General features: G+C 36.8%; 1 protein-coding gene across 1 annotated transcript in view; it reads left to right on the top strand.

The window, feature by feature from the left end:
* Nucleotides 1-16,925, top strand: part of CNTLN (centlein) — a 236,370-nt gene that overhangs the window by 40,877 nt on the left and 178,568 nt on the right. Inside the window, exon 3 of the mRNA XM_058168055.1 lies at nt 15,031-15,115. Coding sequence (XP_058024038.1) covers nt 15,031-15,115 — 85 coding nt within the window. The remainder of the gene's footprint in view (nt 1-15,030; nt 15,116-16,925) is intronic.

Genomic DNA, 16,925 nt, shown 5'->3' with positions numbered 1-16,925 from the left:
ATATCCATGTTCGTATACTTTCCAACTACTTTAAATACCATTGATCTTTGAATTATGTAACAAACAGAACAGTATTCTGTTTCTACCTCATTTGCCTTTGAAACTTTTTTCAACAATTAAGCACAAATAAATATTTAATAATTAATTCTGAACACTTTTATTTAGCAATAAAAAAGCTGGAGACATTTATGTAATACAAAAATTACTTCTAGAAGATGAGACCTAACAACATACAGGTTTGAAATTAACTTCACCATTTGGGAAATCGTCTCTTTCAGATGCCTAATCGACATGAGCCTGGGAGACAAAATCTCTATTCCAGCTGTGGTAGACGTTTCTTAAAGAAAGTTTCCATCGTTAAATCTATGAATGGGCAGAGTAATAACTGCTAAGGTATAGACATTTTCAACTTTTCATATCACAAATTCCAGCAATTACTCTATTAAAGAACTATAAACCCACAAAATAGATTTATTTTTTTTTAAAATCCATTTTTCTGAGAAAATTAGATATGCAGTGTTCTTGGAATAATTCAGAAAACATTTCAGATCATACGGAAGCATGAATATTTAATTTTTTTTATATTTCATGTTCTAGAGTACCAGTTTCTCTTGAGAGGCAGTGTTCAGTATAACTGATGTATAAAAAGCATATAAAATTAATATTTGAATATTAAAATTCCTTCATGATTTAAAAAATTAAAATTATGAAATTATTACAATATAAAATTTCAAAGGAACAAAAAATTCCAAGGTGGCCGTTTAACATTAGCAGTTGCTTAATGGTCAGAGTAAGAAGCTTAGGAAGGAGCTGCTCTAATTGATCAGGCTTTAAAAAGAGACAGTGGTAGATTTGTACTTTCAGACTTGTAAAACTGATGTCAGCTCTTTCAGGTAAACCAGACAGGAAACATCACCAGATGAGTTAATGATACTTTATCGTAAGGTTATAACAGAATCTTGCATGTTGGAAAGTCTCCCGCCATTTCTTTTTGCAGTCTGATCAATTAGGGCAAGTCCTTCCTAAGTTCCTTTCTCTTATTAAAAAGAGAAATAGGACCAAGCTAAATTCTCCTTCTCTTGTGAGAAATGTACACATTTGCACAAATTATTGGGGATAATCTGCTACAAATACCACAGAATCATTTGGGAAATGCGAATACGGTGTTACAATTTACAAATTCTAAAAAAAATAATACTTACATGTTCTGTTTAAAGCATGGCTAACCAGTTGGCCTCTGCTAGATTTACATGTTTTTATAGATCACGTTAAAGAGGGTATAATATATCCTTTACTATTTCTAGTTTGGCATGGTTGTGGAAGAGATAGATGCTCTTTTTGAGGCAGAAGTGTATTTTACCTGTGTACGGTTACTCATCCCAGTGGCATCAATATAAATTGATGGTAGTCTTGTAGATTTCCCTCTTCCTATACAAACGGTTGCTCCCATTCCATCACAGAAAGCAGAAACAAACTAGACAACCTGTGTTCCATTGTGTTATCATTTCAGAGATATTTCTTTACCTAAACAGAGAAACATAATGCCCATGTATGAGTAAAAAAAAACAATGGAGTAACATCGTTGGAGTAACATTCCAACTTCCTTGTGTTTCCCTGTAGTTTCTATTTGGTTGATGAAGCAGCAACAGTGTATATGGGTTGCTGGTCAGTAATGGTATGTGGGTGTGTGAGACAAGTTTTACATATATTGGGAAGAGTTTTGGGAATATGCCAGAGATGTTTGTGGCAATGTGCAAGAGATGCTACCATAGATTTGGAAGGGTGCTTAGACGCACGAGAGTTTTGGTCAGATAGGACACCCAGATAGCAATGCAAGTCAAGAGGTTTGTGTATGGGTCACAAAGGCATATAAGAGGTGCCATGTGAGTCGAGGGCCACAGGGGGCCAGTGTGAGTCCAGAAGAATGCATTGGGGAGGGGGTGAGAGGTGTCACAGGTTGGGAAGGTGCCTTGGGATGCTTGGGAATGTGAAAGAGATAAGAATTTATGGTTAATAAATTCACCAAAGAAAGAAAAAAATTATATCAGGAGAAGAATTAGATTTAGTAGACCACTATATATACCTTTACCAATGGATCTCAGTGGAAGTTGATACAATAAAGAAAATTGAATGGTGTGTTAAATGTGGTTTGCAGGCATTTGGCAAGCTAGGCGTAATTTTCAAGAGCAACCTCTTCCTATGCCTGAAAAGATCATTGTATGCCAAGTGTTCTAACATATGGCAGCAAAACATGAACACTAACCTCACAATCGATACAAAAGCTACGAGTGGTGCACAGAACCATGGAAAAATACATGCTCAGCATCCCAAGACAAGCTAGAAAGACCTGCACATGGATTAGAGAACAAAAGAAAATATACGATATCATCAAGAGAGTAATGGATTGATGACATCAGCAATTACTGTGGGCCCAATTGGCAAAAGAAAGCTTAAGACTGGTTGGAAAAATTGGTTGGAAAAATGCAGAAGAGGCCTTCATCCTGCAGATAATGGCTAGAATGAAGAGAGGCTGCGCAGGTGAGGGACTATGCAAGCCAGAAAGAATGTGTGGAGGTATAGAAATTAGCATAGAATGTTGAAAATGAAGATCATATGACAATCATGTAACTGCAGTAGCACCTAGTAGCACTGCCACAGCCACAACCTTTGTTCTCATTCAATCCCTAGTCATCTCACAACTGGACTACTGTAATGCTCTCTAGATGGGGCTACTCTTGAAGAGCATTTGGAAGCTACAGCTGGTGCAGAGTGCAGCAGTGTGGGTAGTTGGGGGTGGGGGGCAAAAATGCCCCCTCCCCACAACTACCAGTCTGCTTTCGGGTGCAATTCAAGATGTTGGTGATCACTTTTAAAGACCTTCATGACATGGGTCCAGGTTACTTGAGGGACCATCTCATCACACTGGGATTGGCCTGTACCACTCATGCTGGCAGTGGAGGCATGCTGTGGGTCTCGTCAGCGTGATTATTCTGGATGGCTGGGTCCAGGAGGAGGACCTTCTCTGCTGTTGCTCCTGCTCTCTGGAACATTTTGCCCCCCTCCCAATGTGAGGTTGGCCCCAACCCTTTTATCTTTTCATAAGGGCCTAAAGATGTCAGTCGGCTTGGGATGTCAGTGGTGGAACAGTGCAATGGAGGTAGTTGATTAAACAATAACAGGATTTTTTTCTTAGTTAACTGGGTTTCCATTTGTGTTTGAGATATTTATATCAGCTAATAGCTATTAAAGTAGAATGGAAAGTGTTCCTTAATTATGAGGTGAAAAAAATTGAAGATGGTAAGATGCATTATGTTCACTTAAATATTAGGAAAACAGCCTTATCAAAAAGTTGATAATGAAACAGTTTTTGTTACAGTAGCTTATAGCATTGACATTTTTAATCCTGTTCATTTATTTACTTACTTATTTGTAATATTGTCCATAAACTTCCTTCAGGTGTGTTTTTAGGTATTCAAGAATGTTGTTTTCATTTCATAGTAACTTATGAAAGATAGTTTGTAGTCAAGTTTAAGCACAGGGAAAAACCAAACAATCTCTTCAAAGTACTCGGTATACTGGATTTTCAGTATGTGAATAACTGCCTGTTTTGCAACTGAATGTTTATATTCATGAGGAGAAGATCTTTGTTAGTTTTAAATGTCCTATTCTCTAGGGAAGTTGGATTATGTCCAGTAAGGTCTAGAAACGATTTAGCCTTGTGAAGACTGAGTGAAGAGTGCAATTCGCTCTTTCTTTTTAGATGAGGCCGACTGTTATGTGATCTGAACAAACTCTGCATTCTTTTGAGGCAGGAGAGGAGCAGAATACAATGACAGGACAGAATTTAAATTTTACATGAATTATTTCAGATCTTCTGGCAGCATATCAAATGAATCTATTTGTACTAAATCATTTAGCAATGCTCATTGATTAGGCTGCTGTACATGGAGTAATTTAATCAATGCGAGTTTGTCATGTATCAAATTTCTTCTTCAGTTAATCAACATATATAGCACACTGTCATACAGACTGATTACCATATTGTCACTGGATTAAAATATGTGATTAAATTTGAGGACATGAATTTTAGTAAATCTAATAATAATAAATGCTTACTTTTTTACATTCTAAAATGTTGTATGTAAGTGCATCTTAATATAGATTATAAAATATGTGTTTTGGTCACATCATATAGTCACTGCTTAGTATCCTGAATAGAAAAACATGGCATTGCATCTAAGGTCAAAGAATTGTGATAGTTCACAATTGATGAACGTTTAATACCCTGTTTCATTAAAAATTCTCAGAACATTGAACATAAGTCAACATTCCATGGAGAAGGAAATATTACGCAGCTTGTATGTGTTCATATCTGCATATCGGAGCACAAAATATTGACATGATAATTGCAGTCAAGCCTGACTGAACAGTGGCCTGTGGGAATTCAGCTGGTGTTGTACCAACTGGATGGCTGCTCAGGACACAGTTTGAAATGCAAGGTGCAAGTTAGCATTTTATTCAGCACAAGCAGGCATCATTTAAAAATCCTTGGGGGAAACCCTGGTGATGTGCAGATGTTAAAACAGTCTGTTCTGAAGCACTGATCTTTTGAACACTGTAAGAAACTTGTGTATTTTATATGAGAAAGTGCTTTCCAAATTAAGAAGAAAATATGATGCTTAAAGTGTTCATGCTAGTAATTGAAACCATAATCTCTACAATATAAAACATGCATAGCTGTAAAACCATAATTTTAGACATTTGGCTTCTACAGTAAGTGCAAAAAGACAACCAGTTTTCTTCAATTAAGCTTCTTTGCTACTATACATAAAACAATATGTGGTGAAATATATAATGCAGAGCAAGTTTATAATTGGGTAACCAAATGTTTTATTTTATTGCAAAATAAAAACATAATTTGTAGTTACCATATCTCATTAAAACATTAGCAGTATTTCTTTTAAATATTTAGGCACAAATATGTGTATGTGTGTATCTGTGTTTCAGTGTCAGTTATGTTTAGTGAAATTAACAGTATCAATCTGCATTTTAAAAACATTTATTTTTCAAATTCTTGCAAGATTTTAAAGCGAAATTTTATGCTTAAGATTCATTAGCTGAGAAGCTAAAGTATTCTGCTGTGGCAGAAGATCTCCTGTCGTAGATTTTTACAAGTGTGGGATGGGAGAACATAGTTAGATCCTTTCATTTTAGAAAATGCTAAATGAAACTCAGCCTTGTTTTCCAGGTACGGAAAGTCTTACGTAGAAGCAAAGCATCACCACTGCCACCAAGTCTTATATTACTTTTGAAATCCTAAGAAAATGCACAGTTTTTATAATTCAGTTATAATTCAGTTATTCAGTTCTCATATGATATTAGCATGGCTTTTTGACCATGAAATGATGTGATTCCCACAGATAGCAATAAATTATGTTTTGCAAACTACATTGGCTGGGTTCACGTACCACATTAAGGTAGTATACCAATTTAGCATTATGAATTACCCTGAAGTTTGTCTGGATTTTGTGCTTGAGAAAAGGATAGTTAAAATCTCTGGCATTTGTGGACTGATGTGCACTTCTCTTACATTAATAAATTTAAAATTTGTAATTGTATCTTATTGAAGTGAAAAATGCTGTTGTGAGTGCACAGATCTGTTTGTATGTGTAGGGGAGAAAAGTGGGGGGGAGAGGTTGCAAGAAAATAAATATATCTCAGTAACCGGTCTTCCATACAACAGGGTATTTTACTCTATAGTAGTTTATAGGCTTCTGTATTTTACCCTTGCTTCTTCTAAAAGACTATATTCAAAATATCAAGATTTAAGAGCTTATTTCCCTCCTGTTCCTATTAATTTTTCTGTTTCTTTGGGATAGAAATAGAAATAATTAACGTTTGTCTCAAATGCATTGTTTTATAAACATCAGTTACTTGGTTAACAAATCTGTCAAAACCATACACAAAAAAGAAAGGAGCTATCCATTTGAAAAACTAGTGATGCTTCTATCCACCTCTTGTACATGCATGATGATATTCCAAGTGCCCTTTTTATGAAACCATCAGAATCTGCAAACACCTGCTTTTGATTTCTTCTTGACAAACTCCTCCTCCTTCATTGACCTGTGATGAAATGCCAGATCTGATTCTTTTATATTCTCATACAGATGAAATTATACTTGTGATGTTTCCTCTGATACTATAATCAGTATAAAATATAAGCTTTGAATGCAGAAGAACTAGGTTCGGCGTTTGTCATCTCCAGACATAGTTGTGAAACTTTGTCTGAAAAATCTTACCATTGTCAGCAGAAATAAGAAAGATGGACCACTGATCTGACTTGGCATGAGGTAGCTTGGCTTCTTGGCTTCTATAGGCTTAGCCAATTTATATTTAGGGATTGTTCAGGATCAGATTTTTTTGTTTCAGGAAAACTATATCATACACTTATTTCATTAGAATTAAATCCTTAATTTATATATCAGTTCAAAATGTAACTTTTTTTCTCAGAGCAAGATTTTGATGAAAAGTAAAAGATATATCCACACAGGGGCCTCATTGGATTGCCATCACTACTTTTGACCAGTTAAACTGTGGCTATTTGAAGCTGATACAATGCAATTTTTGTCTTGATTCATGTTGCTTTGTGTAAAAAGAAATTTAATAGATTTTTACCACAGACCCCAATTTTTGCCTATATTCATAATTTCTTTTCAACACTATTGCTTTGCATATTTATTACAGGAATGATAATATGTTAGGAGTGCAAAATACCTTTGAAAATATTTGTGGTGTATTAGAATCGTCAGGTTCTGTTTTCTCATCTCATTCATTGTTAAATGCTTCCTCATTGTCTCCAATATTTCATTTTTGACAACTCATTAAAAATGGGCCAAATCCCAGAAAATATGATTCTGTCATGTTGTATAATATATAGTATGGGCCATATGCAAAAAAAAATGGTTACTTAATGGTTTAGAATAATTTCTTGAATTTTTTTGTTTTTCTAGATATCAGTAGCTGTTGAAAAGTGACTGTGAAAAATCCATGGATTAAATACAGCTCTGTTAAACATTTAAAATAGGCGGTTCTTATGGGAAAAGTGATTGGAGCTTAAGCTTGTATAAATTGACAGCCTCTCTTCACTCCATTTTTCATCCTAAAGAAGTCTGCAAATATTCTTAATGCACATCATTATTGCTCATCAGTGGCTCTAATTAGCTAAACTGGAGTTTGTCTCAGTCATTGATCATCATCAACTCTTTGACAGTGCATGCATATATTTTTTCTGATTTGGGTAAACACTTTTTAATGTGTGATAGGCATGCGTAGCATATATTAATTGAATCAACCACAATTTTCCAACAATGCAATTTACCTTTAAAACCAAGCCTTAAATCTGCTTTCCCGCCTCTTTTTCTGTTTATCATACTTAAAATGAAACTGTGGGTTCAATGGTATTTTACAAGCTTGAAGCACAGAACAATATTATTTTGCATCCCTTTTGGGAGCCTCCCTGTAATGAGTGTTGGAAGTTATCCTACGCCACCAGGAGGAGATGCTGATAAAATTCTGTACCAGATTTTAATTTATGCTAAAGACCTTTGTTCACATTCACTATATGCAAATTTGGTAGTAAGATTTAGATGGCTATTATGTGTTATAGTGTTAACTGATTCCATTTTCCATGTGCATTTAGGATTTGTTTTACATCTGTTACCTGCAATATAAAAGAAAAATTATATTGAGTTCATCCAGAACAAAATAAATCTTCCTTCGTTAAACAGAATCTAAGTAAGAAATTATATTCTTAAAATTCTAATTATGTAACATGTAAGGAAAGTTTTAATAAATAACTCTAATAGAAAATTTAATCCTGTTTATTATATCATTTCATGTTATAATTACTGTACTTTGGATATTAACACAGTATGCATTCTTTCACTCAACTTTAATCTTTAATTGGATTAACTCACACTAGACATTTCAGCATTACAAAGATGGAAAAATATGGGCTAGAGGCATGCCAGCAAATACCTCTTTTCTCTCACTTGAATAGGGTCTCATGGTAGTACTAAAATTGACTTGTCTATTAAGGAATTCACTGCTACAAATGGTGAGATGCTTATCATATGGATTTTAAAGCATTAACTGTTGCTGTTGCAGATTTACCTGTAATTTTTAGCCACAATAACCATTTTTAAGAGAAGACTTATCTTGATATTTGATACAGAGAGGTAGAGAAAATTTTCCTCATATTGTTCTCTTTTTTGTTTCATCTCCCTGTATCATGGGTTTTCATGCAAAATTGAGCTTGAAAATAAAAAGAAACCCACAGAAATTGAGTCCCTGGATCAGTCTTTTTCTGGGGTGGTGGGGGCCGGGCGGTTTAGTAATACTCCAGGCTCTGTGTCTTTTGATTCCAGAGACTAGTAACAAGGATAACTTCTAATTAAACTTTACTTCACCATGAAGTCAAATGATTCAAATCAAACTCATAACCATAATGCAGCCTTTATGGATGTAACATTGGCATGAGTCTTATTTCTTCATCACTTTCATAAGTAAGTAATTTGAAACCAAAGAGCTGTCTTTCTGAGTAGTAGAATAAAAAATTAATTTGTGAATTAGTATTTTTTCTGGATTATAAAGGACACTGTAAGGAAAAAAATATTTTAAAGACTAAAAACTTTTGGAAAAACAGTGAGTTGATGTAAGAAAGTTTAAAACGGATAAAGGGCATAGTTATTATGGCCTTGACTTGCTCAGCCAGAATGCTTCTGGTGGCCTGGCATGAAGAAAGAGGTAGACGACTATGTAAAAAACTGCACCATCTGTGCCACCATGAAAAGGAGAGCCGGAAGACCCCCCAGACTGCTACAACAGGTGGCAGAGCCAACGAGACTGTGGGAGGAGATTGCAATGGACTTTATAGTTGAATTGCCAAAGAGTGAGGGGAATACAGTGATCTGGACTGTGATTGACTTATTCTCCAAGCAGGCACACTTCATAACCTGCAGCGGACTACCCTAAGCCCACCAACTAGCCAAACTGAAGAATTTCTGAAGCACATCTACCACCTGCATGGAGTACCATGCAGAATCATCTCGGATAGAGGAGTCCAATTTACGACTAAGTTCTGGAGGGAACTCTTGTGGTCCATTGGATCATCACAGGGTCTTAGCTTGGCGTTCCATCCGAGCACCAATGGTGGGGCAGAGAGATTGAACTCCATGGTAGAACAGTACTTGAGGTGCTATGTGAATTACCATCAGTCCAATTGGGCTGACCTTCTCCAATTTGCAGAAGTTGCTTACAATAATGCTGTTCACACTAGCACAGGGTTAACCTTTTTCAAGGTAGTAAGCGGTATGAACTTTGTCCCAATGCCGGAATACCCAAGGGAACCCCCCTCCACAGTCAGTTTGACTGACTGGATGTTGATACTGAAAGCATCATGGGAAAATGTCAAGAAAGCACTAGCTAAGGTGGCGCAATAGGCAGACAAACACCAAGCCCCATAAAGGCTGTTCCAAGTGGGAGAAACCTATCCTTAAAATACTTAACGCTAAAGCTTCCCAGCAAGAAGCTGGGACCTAAGTTCATGGGGACACTTCCCATAGTAAAGATCATCAACCTGGTCACAGGGGCTGCCCCGGCTACTGGGGAGAATATACCCGATGTTCCATAGCGGCCTCTTAAAGCCTGTGGTTGTGTCAACCCTGAGACCATCACCCCATGAGCTCCCGGATCCAATGGTTATAGCGGGTCAAACCTATTATGAGGTGCAACACATCCTTGACTCTAGGTGGCACAGGGGGCAACTCCAATACCTAATCAAGTGGAGGGACTACCCTCTTATCAGAAGCATCCTGGGTAAAGAGCAGAAACATCCAAGATGACCGTCTCCTAGCTAGATTCCATGAAAAGAAGCCAACTAAACCAGGAGAGGGGGAGAATCTCACCCGTAAATGATACCTGTACTCAATTTTTTTTTGCTTTGCATAGGTTGCCTTCAGGAAGTGAGGGAGGCCAAATGTCAATTTGTGAAGCTTTCCTGTCCTGCTCCCTGCTTCCGAGTTGCCATAGGCAGGGGGATGGGAAATTGTGTCAATGAAATGCACCAAGGAATTTATTCCTCAATCATAACAAGATGCATTGTGGCTGAGCAAGCCAAGGCCATCTCGTGGATTGGTATCCTAGAAGGGAGTGACTTCTACAACCCACGAAATTATCTCATTGGGGAATGTAACCAGATGACACACTTTGGGGGGAGGGGGAAACAGGTTCAGTGGCAAGGCATGAAGGAAGGGGGGTAGAGTCAGAGTTGGCTTCACCTAGGTAATGTTGACATGGTGATCCTAATAAAATAGTGGATTTTTATTGTCAGATGGCTTGAGACTCTTAATTGTGTTAGGGCACTGGTCGGAACCTTGACAGGTGGCAAACGGGTGCCGCTAAATAGGTTGAGAAAGGGCCATGCCATATGGGCCAGATGAATACCGAATGAAGGCTGGGCGGCAGAGGCAATTTTTTTTTCTTGTTTTCCTCCCCAAAAGCTAAATGTGTCTTATAATCTGGAGCATTCTATAGTCCGGAGTGTCTTATAGTCCAAAAAATATGTTAATCATTAAAACAAAAATCCAGCAGTATACAATTGTATAATGTTAATAATACTGACCCATTTGTGGATTACTGCCTTGTGGCGAATGGGCTTGCGTAGCTCAATGAAGCTATGAGCTATGCCGTGCAGGGATACCCAAGATGGACAGGTCATAGCAGAGAGTTCTGACAAAACATGATCTACTGGAGAAGGAAAGGACAACCCACTCCAGTATCTTTGCCATGAAAACCCATGGACAGTACCAAAAGGAAAAATGGTATGATGCTGGAAGATGAGCCCCTCAGGTCGGAAGATATCCAATATGCTATTGGGGAAGAGCGGAGGGCTAGTATTAGTAGCGCCAGAAAGAGTGAAGCAACTGGGCCAAAGCCAAAAGGATGCTCAGCTGTGGATGCATCTGGTGGTGAAAGGAAAATCCAATGCTGTAAAGATTTTTTCTCCATAGGAACCTGGAATGTAATATCCATGAATCAAGGCAAGCTGGACATGGTCAAACAAGAGATGACAAGACTGAACATCGACATTTTAGGAATCAGTGAACTAAAATGGACAGGAATGGATGAATTTAATTCCGATGACCGTCAGATATATTACTGCGGGCAAGAATTTCTCAGAAGAAATGAAGTAGCCTTCATAATCAATAAAATAATAGGAAAAGCAGTACTGGGATATAATCCCCAAAATGATAGAATGATCTCAGTTCGAATCCAAGGTAAACCATTCAATATCACAGTAATCCAAGTCTATGCCCCAACCAATGGTGCTGAGGAGGATGAAATTGACCGGTTCTATTAAGCCGTACAGCCACTTATAGAATTAAAACCAAAAAAAGATGTCATCATGGGGGATTGGAATGCTAAAGTAGGAAGCCAAAAGATAACCGGAATAACAGGCAAGTTTGGCCTTGGAGTATAAAATGAAGCAGGACACAGGCTAATAGAATTCTGCCAAGATAAATACGATGGTCATAGCAAACACTCTTTTCCAACAACCCAAGAGACGACTCTACACATGGAAATCACCAGACTGTCAACACAGAAATCAGATTGACTATGTGCTCTGCAGCCAAAGATGGAGAAGGTCTGTACAGTCAGTAAAAACAAGACCAGGAGCTGACTGTGGCTCAGATCATGAGCTTCTCGTTGCAAAATTTAGACTTAAATTGAAGAAAGTAGGGAGAAGCACTAGGCCACTCAGGTATGAACTAAATCATATCCCTGATGAATATACAGTAGAGATGACAAATACTTTTAAGGAATTAGATCTGATAGACAGAGTGCCTAAAGAATTATGGACGGAGGTTCACAACATTGTACAAGAAGTAGCAACTAAAACCATCCCAAAGAAAAAGAAAGGCAAGAAAGCAAAATGGTTGTCTGAGGAAGCTTTGCAAATAGTTGAGGAAAGAAGGGAAGCAAAAGGCAAGAGAGAAAGAGAAAGATAACCCAGTTGAATGCAGAATTCCAGAGAATAGCTAGAAGAGAGAAGAATGCCTTCTTAAATGAACAGTGCAAAGAAATAGAAGAAAACAATAGAATAGGGAGGACCAGAGATCTCTTCAAGAAAATTGGAGATATGAAGGGAACGTTTCATGCAAAGATGGGCACGATAAAGGACCAAAATGGCAGGGACCTAACAGAGGCAGAAGTGATTAAGAAGAGGTGACAAAATTACACAGAAGAACTACACAAGAACGAGCTTAACATCTCTGATAACCACGATGGGATGATCACTGACCTGGAGCCAGACATCTTGGAATGTGAAGTCAAATGGGCCTTAGGAAATCTGAGCAACAACAACAGTATTCCAGCTGAGCTATTCAAAATCTTAAAAGATGATGCAGTAAAAGTGCTACACTCAATTTGCCAGCAAATTTGGAAAACTCAACAGGAATAGAAAAGGCCAGTTTACATTCCAATTCCAAAGAAAGGCAATGCCAAAGAATGTTCAAACTATCACACCATTGCACTCATTTCACATGCTAGTAAGGTTATGCTTAAAATCCTACAACCTAGGCTCCAGCAGTATGTGGATCGAGAACTACCAGAAGTACAGGCAGGATTTTGAAGAGGCAGAGGAATTAGAGATCAAATTGCCAACATATGCTGGATCATGGAGAAAGCTAGGGAGTTCCAGAAAAACATCTACTTCTGCTTCATTGACTATGCTAAAGCCTTTGATTGTGTGGATCACAACAAATTGTGGCAAGTTCTTAAAGAGATAGGAGTACCAGACCATCATATTTGTCTCTTGAGAAACCTATATGCGGGTCAAGAAGCAACAGTGAGAACTGGACACAGAACCACTGATTGATTCAAAATTGGAAAAAGAGTCCAGCAAGGCTGTATACTGTCGCCCTGCCTATTTAACTTATATGCAGAGCACATCTTGAGAAAGGTGGGGCTAGATGAATCAAAAGTTGGAGTTAAGATTGCAGGGAGAAATATCAACAACGTCAGATATGCAGATGATACCACTCTAATGGCAGAAAGCGAAGAGGAACCAAACAGCCTCTTGACCGTCTACTGCCATCTTCTACCTCCCAGCAACCGGTGCATTCTCACAGAGAGGGACTCCTTAGGGTGCCGTCAGCCAAGCAATGTCGACTGGCGGCTCCCAGGGGAAGGGCCTTCTCTGTGGGGGCTCCTACCCTGTGGAACGAACTTCCTCCTGGACTTCGACAATTACCTGACCTCCGGACCTTTCATTGCGAACTTAAAACTTATTTATTTCGTCTTGCTGGACTGGCTTGAATTTTTAAAATTTTTAATTGATTTTATGGGTTTTAAATTTTATTAGTTTTACAGGGTTGATATTGTATTTTAAATGGGGCCAATTGAATAAGTTTTTTAATGTTTGTTTTTAGCATTGTGTGTGTTGTTTTGTATTTTATCAGGCTGTAAACCGCCCTGAGTCCTTGGGAGAAGGTATACAAATTAAAATATTATTATTATTATTATTATTATTATTATTATTATTATTATTATTATTATTATTATTATTATTATTATTATTATTATTATTATTGATGCGGATGAATGAGAAGAGTGCAAAAGTTGGCTTGAAACTCAGCATTGATAAAATCAAATCATCACATCTGGCCCTCTCAATTCCTGGCAAATAGATGGGAAGAAATGGAGATAGTGACAGATTTTATCTTCCTGGGCTCCAAGATCACTGCAGATGGGGACTGCAGCCAAGAAATTAAAAGACCCTTGATCCTGGGGAAGAAAGCTATGGCAAATCTAGACAACATACTAGAAAGCAGAGACATCACCCTGCGTATAGTCAAGGCTATGGTTTTCCCAGTTGCAATGTATAGTTGTGAAGTTGGACCATAAGAAAGGCTGAACGCCAAAGAATTGAGGCCTTTGAACTCTGGTGCTGGAGAAGACTCCTACGAGTCCCTTGGACTGCAAGGCAATCAAACCAGTCAGTCCTAGAGGAGATCAACCCTGACCTCTCTTTAGAAGGCCGAATCCTGAAGATGAAACTGAAATACTTTGGCCACCTAATGAGAAGGAAGGACTCCCTGGAGAAGAGCCTAATACTGGGAAAGATTGAGGGCAAAAGAAAAAGGGGACGATAAAGAACGAGGTGGCTGGATGGAGTCACTGAAGCAGTAGGTGTGAGCTTAAATGGACTCCAGAGGATGGTAGAGGACAGGAAGGCCTGGAGGAATGTTGTCCATGGGGTTGCGATGGGTTGGACATGACTTCGCAACTAACAACAACAAAATAATACTGATTTTTCTGATTTGTGCAGGAATGGAACAATATAAATAATGTAGAAAACCTGATAAGTGTTGCTTTGTAATTAGCACTATTTGTTTTTCCTTTCTACTACTGCATTTATTTATTTTAGTATAAGTTATGGCACACTCGTTTTTATTTTTGCCGCATCTGGAATTTGATTAAGGATATACGGAGTAAGAATCATTTTGGAATAGAATCTCCCTACCCAGTTTCTAAACAGTTGTTGATCTTTTAAATACAGTATATCTTTTCAGTATACCAAAGGGAAAATAATGATGTTCATTAACATGCTACTCTTACTATATTGCCAACATGAAAAAAGGATTCCTTTGATATCAATAATGTAAAAGCAGGAAGGGAAGGATTCTTCAGAAATACTTCATCTGGAGATATGCCACATATCTTGTAAGTAAGCATATCTAGTTTTGCTTTCATAAACACTACATCATTTAGAATAAAGTTGTCTTCATTGTTTGCAGATAAAATTTGCTGTCACTTGCCATATGTTCCATGATTAATTCTGCAAGGCTGTCAGCAACAGATAATTTAATTTTCCATGCTCTAAAATGACATTCATTATTGGGACATGAAAAATTCAAATGATTAGCAGCAAATTATGACTAATAAGTGTCAATATATTTTTGTTTTTAGAGAAAAGCAGAAGGCTGAACTCAAGGACAGGAAGGTTTTGGAGATTTTGCAAGTTAAAGACAATAAAATTCAGACACTGGAGCAGGTTAGTATTTTATTTAAACTAAAAGTGACAATATTGTTGCTCTAATTTCCTTGAAACTTTGTTAGATACATTCTGTTTTATATATATATCTACTTGAGGTTTCAGGTTTGATCCAGTTTTCTGAATATTATTAGCTACTGCTCCTAATTTTCTAGAATCAAAATGGAATGTGGAGAGATTTGGTTTCATGATATTACAATTTTATATTTTATTATTTCTTCAGTAAGATCTGATTTGCTAATAAGATGACCAAATTTATCCACTCTAGAAATAAGTTATTTTCTGTAATCAATTACTTAATTGGCCTAATTCTATAAGATGGTAAACATTTATGTTCATCTTGGAGCAATCAGGCTTTTTTCTTTTTACCTCCTATTCCATTACTACTTTCATCTGAACAAATGCTTCAACCTGCAACTTTTTTGCAGCAGGCACAAGCAGAAGACAACTTTATCTGTGCAATAAGAGAAAGAAAATTGAATACAGCTAAATCTAATTTATACTGTTCATCTTACCTTTTTTGCCCTGGCAAACATATCTTACTGCATTTATGTACAACTTCATACGTAGGTTCCATACATGGGCAGAAACACATTCTTGTATGGAATCATTTTTGCCTTTTTCAGCAAAAAACCCCATATATCAATATTATCCATCACTTTTCTCCCAGCATTTGCATAGTTTAAAATCACTCATTTTTCATTTTTTGGAAAACAGATTCTATCAAGGCACACCAATGTATCAGGTTTAGTTTCATTATTATGTATAATTTGTAATCATTCACTATTTCTTTTATCAAACAAAACTAGCTTTTTTTTGGTACATTAATTTCCAGATTTTATTTATTTGTTTATTAAATTTGCTTGCCATGCATCTCACCACAGGGCAACATGTACACACCGTATTCCTTGTTGCATTATACAATCTATAAGTAGTCCTCGACTTACAGCCACAATTGAAATTAAAATTTATGTCGCTAAGCGATACAGTTGTTGCCTCAGTTTACAAGCTTTCTTGCCACAGTTTTTAAGTGAATCACTGCAATTGTTAAGTTAGCAACATAGTTGTTGAGTAAATCTGGCTTGACCAGAGACTTTGCTTGTCAGAAGGTTGCAAAAGTGAATTACATAACCATCATAAATATGAGCCAGTTGTCAAGCATCTGAATTTTGATCACATATCCATGGGGATACTGCAACATGAAAAATAGTCATAAGTCACTTTTTTCAGTGCCTTTGTAACTTCAAATGGTCACCAAATGAATGGTTGTAAGTGGGTTTTATCTAATATTCATTATAAATCAGTTGGACATACAGCATCCATCAACTGTTAACCAAGGCTGAGAAAATTATGATTAACATTATTCTGAATTTTGAAAATGTTCTAAAAGTCTAGATAATTGCAGTAGGGGAATGGTTTGTTTATTAGGATTATGTAAAATATTCTAAATAACTAGGTTTGTTTTTGGTGTGGCTCTAAATCAAGTCTCAAAGTCTAAATGTTCTTTATTTCTATGTTTAGGAGAATAAATTAAATGTAATTTCAACCTTCAAACCATTACCGTCTGTTTCGGTTGGGCATGTAGATATTAATTTTATTTATTTTATAATCCTGTTGTAATCTGTACTAAGGTAAATCTTGATCCAGTTATTTAGTTATTTAAAAAAATGTCACAGACTATTGGCATCTTGTGGTACAACCAGAGCATTTTATTTTCATTTCATATTCTTCTTTTTTTAAATATACCTGTTTGCATTTTAGTATCTAGACAATTATGTAGTTCATATTCTCCAATGTAGGATGTACACAT

The sequence above is a fragment of the Ahaetulla prasina genome, chromosome 2, assembly GCF_028640845.1.
Source record: "Ahaetulla prasina isolate Xishuangbanna chromosome 2, ASM2864084v1, whole genome shotgun sequence".
Classification (NCBI taxonomy): domain Eukaryota; kingdom Metazoa; phylum Chordata; class Lepidosauria; order Squamata; family Colubridae; genus Ahaetulla; species Ahaetulla prasina.
This window is presented reverse-complemented; position numbering and strand designations above follow the sequence as displayed.